This window comes from Salvia hispanica, chromosome 4 (assembly GCF_023119035.1).
Source record: "Salvia hispanica cultivar TCC Black 2014 chromosome 4, UniMelb_Shisp_WGS_1.0, whole genome shotgun sequence".
Taxonomy (NCBI): domain Eukaryota; kingdom Viridiplantae; phylum Streptophyta; class Magnoliopsida; order Lamiales; family Lamiaceae; genus Salvia; species Salvia hispanica.
Window position 1 is genome coordinate 35217615 of NC_062968.1, and position 9356 is coordinate 35226970.

Below are 9356 nucleotides of genomic sequence, written 5' to 3' on the forward strand. Positions count from 1 at the left end.
TCGAGGAGTTTTGAGTTTCTACCATATATAAGTTTGCATTTTATTACTATTCATAAAAACACAGCTTGGTTAGGATTGGGCGCACACAAATACATTTCGATTAATTTTTGTTGGATCGGATATAGCTCCTACATGATTATTAGTTTAAACTTTAAATAATTTGTTTCAAGGATGGGCCGTTAAACCAACATTAATTCGTAAGTATGCCCTATTCAACTACGAAATTTAGAAATATAAGGAAAAAAAAATCAAACCATCGTACAGTACTCTCTAGCTATTATAGCATAACCGAAGGAAAGAAACAAAATTTATTGAAACGAAAATTACGACAAAAATTGTAAAACAAAACAAATTCTAATTCGAGTTGAGGAAAGTAATACAAATTACTTTCCGACTACGTGGCTTGTGGATTGACATATTGTTCCGATCCAAATATAAAACAACTTCCTATTAAGCGTGTGTAGAAACATATAATCAAACATGCTAAGCATCGATGAATTTGATAGAGCTTCGAGGTCGAACAAACAATGACGAATACATTGTACATTTATTTATAGACTATATGAGAACTTCAAAAGGTCTCATAGAAATGGTTGAAGATTACAAAGAGAATAAAGACCGCCTCAAGAAGTTGAAGTGTTTCCAACCAGAAATACTCACTATATCCTTTTTAAAATTAGAATATGTGAATATTTATAGACGTATATAGTGAAATTTGAAAAAAAAAAAAAAAAAAAAAAAAAACTCTAGAGAAATGTGAAAAGGAAGAGACTCTAAACAAAAAGTAATTGATAAGTACACCATCATTAATAAATTTTAAATAAATTCCCTTTCTAGTATTTATATTGCACATATTCAGCTAATTCGATTACTACATATACGACAATGTACAATCAAATCGGAAAATACAATATAATTAAGTAATTAAAGACGTATAAAACATACCTTAACAGGGGAAACTGAATCTAAATCAATTAGGGTCAAGACCTTAATTACATCAGAACTTAAAATAATAAAACCCTCTTTTGCTTTCACAAAAAACAAAAGTCTCCTTCTTTTAATTGGAGAGTTTCACTTAAGCTTTTTAATCAAATATATTTTCTTAGTGTTTTTCTTATAGACAAACTATACATTTATCCCAAAAGAATATAAAAACAGCACTATATATGTCATGCTGATAATATATTTGACCACATTATTTCTCTTTGGTGGTTCCTAAGTAATGAATTAGTTGTTTCTGTAATGCATTTTTTACTAAATTAATCTTATTAAATTACTAAGCCGTTTATATAGATAATATAGGAGTAGTATATTATTATTCTTATGAACTCTTAAAACCACATTGTAACATGATCGTATATGAATTTGATTATTACAAAACTAACTCGCTAGAAATTCGATCATTTAAAACACGAGCAGACCTAATCCAATATAAGTATCAATCTCGAGCCAAAAAAGAAAAGGAATAGATGTGAACTTCATCCAATGGTATTTGATTTGTATGAATTCGTTTGTTTAACCAAGTTTGAACTTGAGTTATTCATGTGCTTTTATTATTTATATGTTTTGTACTCCATATTTATTTACATTTGGCAAATTATACATATATGCTTAACAAGTTAAGACATTCACCCACTTTTATATATATTTCATGAAAAAGTATGGTATAGAAAGATCATAAACTAAAATTCAATTCGGAGAATTTGGATAAACAAGTGTGTTGAAGTATGAAGTCAAAGTTGATCTCTGATTTGAATTGAGATTAATAAAGAAGATCTGAGGTTATGACTTAATTATCAAATTTGATGCATATAATTGTAACGGATACTGTATAATTAAGCTCATATGATTGGTGATCTGATTTGATAAGATTGAGCAGAAAAATGGAGGTTAATATACACCAGTGGAAGTACTCCTTTTTTTAATGAATTTATATCTCATCCAAGATTAGATAAGAGTTAACTGCCAGCGTGAAGCAAGAAGCGCTGTTATTTGAAAAAAAAAAGGAAAATCTTGTGCTATAGAGAAGTAAAAACAAGTCAAATTTCAAGATTATAAACAAAGTGGCTAAAATATAGGAAAAACAAGTTTATCTTACAAACTTATTGGATAGTTGAGAATTTAGCGCTAGCTAAATTAGATGAGAAGAAGTACCTGTTTTTCCTGAAAATAGAGGCCATGCTTTAGCTGAAGAAGAAGATCTCCTCTCTTGAAAATGGAATGATGAACTAGTGTCTACTTCAGTGGGTGCACATCCTCTTAATTAGTTTTGTTGCTTAGCCCTCTGTGCCTCAATCTCCCTGAGTCTGTGCAAGTAGGTGAGCATAGTATCCGAGTAGTTATCGAATCCGAGGGAGCTGAGGGCCCAGCAGATCTCGTCTCCATTCACCGTCTTGCGGTTCTCCTTGTGGCACCGGTCCGATGCCTCACCGGTGACAAAGCATATGAACTCCGATGCACATTCTTGCATTGTTTCTTTGGCTTCTTTAGAGATCTTGGCGTTTGGGGGTAGGATCTTCTTCATCATCCTCCACACGTTCGCTACCGGAAGCAATCTATCGTTCTCTTCTGCCATTTATTAATTTCACTCTCTCATCAACTGCCCTTTCTTCATACTGCTACCCAAAATTTAATACACTACATAAATCTTCAACCTATATTCCTTTTGAATTTATGCATACCACTACCACTAACAATTTATGCCAAATACTAGTACAGGAAACCTAGCTACCTAATTATTCATTTCATAAGTGTCACATTAACCTAACTTGGACTCCTAACCTTATAGTATGTTCTGAATTTATATAATCGCTCCACCTTTTAATACCAAATAAATTATGTTCTGTACTCTATTTTATTACTTTCACTAAAGTGAAATAATAAATAATTCGAAATGCTTTCTATCAATAGTAAGGGGCCATAACTTTAGACCAATCACTGATCTATCTGTCTGGTGCACTAGCTATTTTGAGAGAGGAAATAGTTTCTGGACAAATGGGAAACCTACAAGTTGAGTTAATAACTTAATATGGTGGATTAAGATGTGGTCCCTCATCTTAATTATATATAATTAGTATCAACTTAATAATACACTTCCGCCAATATGCTTCAAGTATTTGAAATGCCTGATTGATTATATAATTGTATCCACAGTTGAAAAATGAATGGACTAGATTGGTGCACGTTTGCTTCTCAATTAATTATAGAAATCTTGAGCTAATGTCCATTACCTTTTTCTAAGAATAAAATATGCAGCCCATTTCAACCTAGAATGATGTCACTATTCAATAAAAGTCGATTCATCTATTAATGATTTAGTAATATATTAATTCTCCTAAAAACCATTTTTATTATGTCTATAATACATTTCAATAGAGTCATATCACTATCTCCTTAGAATAATTATAAGTAGAAAGGAGTAATATTATTTAGTGTAAAGAAATTTGAGCATTACGTAAAAAATTTTATTTATATCTATTTTCAAATTAAGATTTACAATAATATTCTTCTATGGTGAGCCAAACTGTGTCCGCTTAGTATTATTATATTTATACATGATGAACTTGGTTGCTCGGAGAAATATACTACTACTAATTAATTAATAAATAATTCAAATATTTAAGATATAATCAAATTAAATATAACTATCGGATATTTGAATAGTAAGTATAATTTAATTAACTTGACCTTAAGTAAAACATTAACCTTGATAGCAAATTTATAAATTTGACAACGATCATTTAATCAAGAAATAGATGAAAAATATTATAACTACATATGTTATATATGAATTCAACTTCATTATTCATTAATTTGTAGCTCATGTAGGATCTATTTTGCCGAAGAAAATCAAATCATCAAAACGAATGCTCTAGAAGTGAATCACGTCTATCTAGAACTGTACATGGACCTAGCTAGAGCCTACGCCTAGCTTGTGAATCCAAGACCAGCCTAGTGGTACTCCCTCCGTCCCAAGGTATTAGACCAACTTTCCTTTTTAGAATGTCCCAACATATTAGACTCATTTTCTTTTTTAGCAAAAAGCATCTATCTTATTTTATTCTCCACCTACTTTTTTCTCTCTTCTCTCCCCTACTTTTTTCCTCTCTCATACTTTACTCTCTCCATTTTAACTATTTAAATATCAATTCCTTAAATCATGTGCCCAAAAGAAGTGAGGCTAATACTCCGGGACGGAGGGAGTATTTGATTAGGATTAACTATACATGAATCATGTACTCCCTCCATTCCACAAAAGATGTCACACGGCATAAAATTTTAGGAGATTTTGTTTTGTGTGTAAATTAGAGAGAGAAAATATAATTTTTATATTAATGTGAGAGAGAATTTTTATCAAAAATTGAAATGTAACATTTTTGATGGAACAAACTAAAAAGGAAAGTGAGACATCTTTTATAGAATATGGAGTAATAGTTATCAAATTTCATTTGGCTTTTGGCCGATCAGTTCGCAATTTTAAAAAGGTTTATTTGCATAATATTGTCAATAAGTTCAGATTTTTTTTTTATTTTAACATTGAAATTTTCTAATTTTTTCAAATTTCTTTTAAAATTGTGTGTTGGGATGTTCACTTTAAAAGCGGCGGATTTTAAAACAACATTGTTTGAATAAATTATTTTGGACGGCCCGCTGAGTTGATCTGACCAAGCCATCAGGCTACTAACTTTGTCTAGCGATCCTTGGTGAGATTTTTGGATGATTTGTCTTTTGAAGAACAATGTCCCTATTATTACAATTACATCTTATTAGATTCAAGTAATATCATATCTCAATTTCGATTACACTATAAATATGTCTGTTTTAACTGAGAAATAATGGTCAAAGTATTTATGATTTGTTCATAAATTCATTATTCAAGATCTCTGATGTCTCTATGGATCTAATATTTACTATATGATCGATATAGTAATAAACTCGTTGTTTTGTAGTTTTGATTGGTAGTTAGACGTGTTTACTGTTGAATTTCAGAGCTTGAATTCTGTTTTATGGCAATTATACTCCAATTTGTTAAGTTTTTGGAGGAAAAAATGGCTAAAATCATGATTCTTTTCTCTAAATGATACTTATCTCTTTGTACTCGAAATATCGGGTGACTATTTTGTATGCCTAAATCGGAGTTAAGTACAGACAATTACGTCAGTTTTATGAAAACTGTGCGTTGTCCGAAAAGTCTACCCCGGCCGGGTCATTCCAAGACCATAATTGACCCGACCCATAATGTTTTGTGGAGCGTAACTCTAGAAGCTTCACCCGGGCCAGATTGTTTTGATCCGTTTCGCAGAAAACCAAATTTTGGGCTTTTTAAAGCCCAATGCTGGATGCTTTCTAAATTCTAATCAAAAGTTTCTTATTCGGGCTTTTTAAGGTATTTAACTTTTTTAGTTTAATAATTTATTTTCATTTCATAGTTAATATACAACGTTCACTCTGAGTCGGCTAAGAGGTCCAAATTATAGTCATTACTCATTAGGATTAGAGTATTAGTTCATTAAAAATGTATTCTTATTTTATTTATATTTTTATTTGAGTGGCTGGATATTCCGATACTAGTAGTTGAACTATAGTATACTCCTTTCTATGAAAGAGAATATAGTACTAGGAGTATAACTTAGAGACGTAGTATTGTTTGCTCGATATCCCTAAAATTTTGAGGAAATAAATGCAGTACATGTGAAACAAAACGAGACATGGACATCTTATCTTAATACTCCCGTCATCCCAGTTTAATCGATCGACTAATTTTTGGCACGTATTTTAAAAAAAGTTAAAGTTAGTAGAAAGTAAAGTAAGATAGAGAATAAAACAGAGGAAGCTCTCTTTTACTTTACTTTCTCTTCACTTTAATTATTTATCAAAATCGCAGGTAAAAAAAAAAAGAAATCAAGAATATTCAATTACTAGTAGTACTTGTTTTCTTATTCAGACTCGTTATAGACTTACAGTGTTAGTTTGACATACATGTTAAAACAAATTAAAGATGTTCTTCAGAATACAATGAATTGATCAGAAAGCAGATAAAATAATGGTAATTACAAGGATCTCGGCGGTTTCTCAAGCAGTGCAGAGAGAAACACTTGATCCTTAGACTTGGGAGCAATAACCCACCTATGTTTTCGATACCTAAATTGCAAGAACATATACATGTAATCCTCCAAATCCTTCCTCTCACAAAAGAACCTGTCGATCCACAGCAACCCGCCCGGCCTCAAAACCCGGTCCCAATCGAACAGTATGAAATCTAGCAGCTGTAGATCGATCCACCCATCCATGAACCCGGTTGAGTGAATTATGTCCATCGTGTTATCGAAAAATGGCAACCGCTGATTCAGCGTCACATACAAAGGGATTAGCCCCCTTAGAGCGATCATCTCGTTGAAGGGGGCCCCTAGGTTCAAGGCCGTGGAGACAATAGTCACGTTCTGCTCCCTCATCCGGGCAGCAAACGTGCCTGTCCCCACGCCAAAATCAAGTCCGATCCGGATTTCCCCAGGTTTCAGCCCGAGGACATCCGTAATCAGGAAGTCCGCAGGAAGGGACGAGTTGACCACCCACTTGAGTTTCTCCTTTTCCATCTCGAAGCACCCGGTGCACTTGGAGTAGCCCCTCTTAGGATTCTTACTAGAGAGGCACTCGAAGTTCCGGCACTGGTAATTGCTCCACCTCACATTGCGGCCCTCAGGCATGAGCCAGAGGGACACATTGATGGGGTGGGGCCTCAAGTAGAGCTTTGAGGCTCTACTTAAGCACCTTCTCCGTGGCAATGGGTCACAGCCGCGGAGCATGAGCTTCTGGCCGTGGAGCCAGTCGTCCTTGCAGTAGGACCCAACGTCGTAATCCATGTACTCCTCCACCTCCTCCTTCATAAGCGTGCACGCGTGCCCGATCGTGTTGTACACCCTCTCCGTACCATAGATGTTCACCTTCCCCACTCGGTTCGCCTTGGGGGTGATGTACTTTCTCATCTCCTCGACCACGAAGGCGTTGATCATTGGATCCTCCTTGAGCGTCGAGTTCTCCACCCGTGGCAGCCGGATCTGCCGCAGCGCGATATGGGCACGGTAGAGCGGCCGGATCACCTCCTCCTCCAAATATTTCTTGTGCTCAAATTTTGAGATGTTGCTGCTTTGCAATTGGTCGGCGCCGTCTTTTTCCATCTTCTGCACCGTGGATTCAAGCTTTTCCTGCAGGTTTTCCATTTGGTTGAGAACTTCGTTGAATCTAGCGGTTAGTGCGGCCATGTCGACATCCTCGTAGGCAGTGGAGGGACCGTGGAAATGCCGGCAGATGTCGTCGTTTTGGAGGAAGAAACCGACGGCGTAGAATCTGGAGAGAGTGGAGATGCTGACTATTATAACCAGCCCTCCCAACACAATCTGAATCCATCCCATTATTTTGCCCAACCTACATTTGGGGAAGCATGATTTCGCCATGCTTTTCCCCCAAATCAGAAATCAAGATTTAATGGAGATCCTAAACTTAGCTCGGCCAGGATGGGATCTACCAATGAGATCTTGATTGCCAGTTTTGGTAGCTTTGGGAAACTGTAACCTGAAAGATTAATGTGAAAAGGGCAGTGTTATGATTGAACAGAACGCATGTTAAATGGCTTTAGGGCTGGAAATCCGTAATCTTTAAGGCTAAGAGCATTGAACGTGGAAATCTGGGTGTTCATCTCGTTGAGGAAGCCAATAAACAATAAAACAGAGGAAAAAACTCGAAATCGGACAAGTTGGAGTATAATTTATACACTATTGCAGGTTCACATGCATTTTCCTACCGTGATTTATGTGTTGACTAACATAGCAATTGACAATTGTTTATACTATCCTTTCAGCCTTTTCACACGGAAAACAAATCAATGCTAAATTTTGGTACATTAGGGGCATTGGTTGATTAAAGAAAAGCAGAAAATTGTACTCATAATTCTTTGGATTATGGTTGAGCGTTGACTGTCGAGATTTAAGCGGCGAGTCGGCAGTCTAATTTTGAATTGCAAGCAAAGGAACTTTAACTCAAATATATCATTCCAGTTATTTCATTTAATTCCTATGAAAGTTTGATATTATTGAAGCAAATAGTAATTTTCTGTAGCATGAAATCAAGAATGATGTTTTTAAAAGTAGAGAGACAAATAATAATGATATTGTTTGCATTACATGAATTTAGAATGAGGAAGAAGGAGAAATATCAACCACCAGAAGTGGATGACAATTTGCCACGCCCATGGATACATTCAATCAACCCCAAATTCAGTCACAAACCCATAACTGAAATGCTATGAAAATGATAGGCGCGCAACATACCTTTCAATCGCGGTGCCGGATTTGTATGACGCAATCTTCCGACGACAACACACCGACGCCGGCGGACCAGTTCGCGCCACTTCAGTCCGTCTTCCGTCGCCGGCTCCTCACGGGCGTCGGCGCCGCTTCTCTACTCGCCGTCGGCGCGAATTTCGGCGGAGTGACGAGCTTCCTCTTGGGGTTCACGCCCGAGGCTGCTCGGAGCCTTAAGCTCGACGCTCTCTACCCCGTCCGCGGCTACAGCCGATACATAGACACCGATGAAGGATTCGGTCACTATCATCCTTATATCACATTTTTTGCAATCAAAACCTAGATTTGTTTGTAATTAGGGATCTCTCTTTGTGGCAGAATTTGTGTACCCGGAGAGGTGGTTGGGGGATCAAAGATTACTGTATAGAGCAGCCGAGAAGGCGGAAAGGTCTCTGGATCCTCCTTCATTGAGCGGCGGGGGAGGGCCGCGGAGGAATGTGACTGAGCCTGTGGTGGCGTTTGGGCCGCCGGGGTCAACCGGAGAGCTCAATGTCAGCGTTTTTGCGTCGCGCATTCCAAATGATTTCTCGTGAGCATGTTCGGATCACAAACACTAAAACGCATCGTTTGGTTCCTTCTGATTTGATCTTGTGTTGACAGGATTGATGCATTTGGAGGAGCTCGCGACGTTGGAGAGGCATTCATCCGAACCATCACAAGATCGGGCCAAGTGCAGGCGAGATTGATCGGAACCAGATTGAGAGAGGATTCAGAGAGAAAAAACAAGTATTATGAGCTTGAGTTCCAAGTTGAGAGCCCCACTTTCCGGCGCCATAACGTTGCCGTTTGCTGCGCTCAGAATGGGAAATTGTTTACACTGAACGCTCAGTCGCCGGAATCTGCTTGGCCTCAATTTGAATCTCAGCTTCGAGCAATTGCTGCTTCTTTTTCTTTCTACTCTTAGACTCTGCTTTTCTCGTCTTATTTCCTGTGTTTATGAGGATCAAATATACATCCTTTTTTCGTGTTATCATAGTTCAAATACGGTCATTGTTGACT

General features: G+C 36.7%; 3 protein-coding genes across 3 annotated transcripts; 1 reads left to right on the forward strand and 2 right to left on the reverse strand.

The window, feature by feature from the left end:
- Positions 1-2029: 2029 nt before the first annotated feature.
- On the reverse strand, positions 2030-2796 carry LOC125223861 (nuclear transcription factor Y subunit B-5-like). Its single transcript, XM_048127167.1, has one exon. It carries the CDS (start codon positions 2573-2575, stop codon positions 2264-2266), a length of 312 nt encoding a protein of 103 aa, XP_047983124.1. The 5' UTR covers positions 2576-2796; the 3' UTR covers positions 2030-2263.
- A 3097-nt stretch (positions 2797-5893) lies between these two features.
- On the reverse strand, positions 5894-8443 carry LOC125218221 (probable methyltransferase At1g29790). The gene is made up of 2 exons (XM_048119853.1): positions 8325-8443; positions 5894-7569 (listed from the first exon to the last, which is right to left on the reverse strand). The coding sequence occupies exon 2, from the start codon at positions 7449-7451 to the stop codon at positions 6051-6053; it is 1401 nt and encodes a 466-aa protein (XP_047975810.1). The 5' UTR covers positions 7452-7569; positions 8325-8443; the 3' UTR covers positions 5894-6050.
- LOC125218222 (psbP domain-containing protein 7, chloroplastic) lies at positions 8159-9327 on the forward strand. The gene is made up of 3 exons (XM_048119854.1): positions 8159-8596; positions 8676-8886; positions 8958-9327. The coding sequence occupies exons 1-3, from the start codon at positions 8299-8301 to the stop codon at positions 9259-9261; spliced, it is 813 nt and encodes a 270-aa protein (XP_047975811.1). The 5' UTR covers positions 8159-8298; the 3' UTR covers positions 9262-9327.
- Positions 9328-9356: the final 29 nt, after the last annotated feature.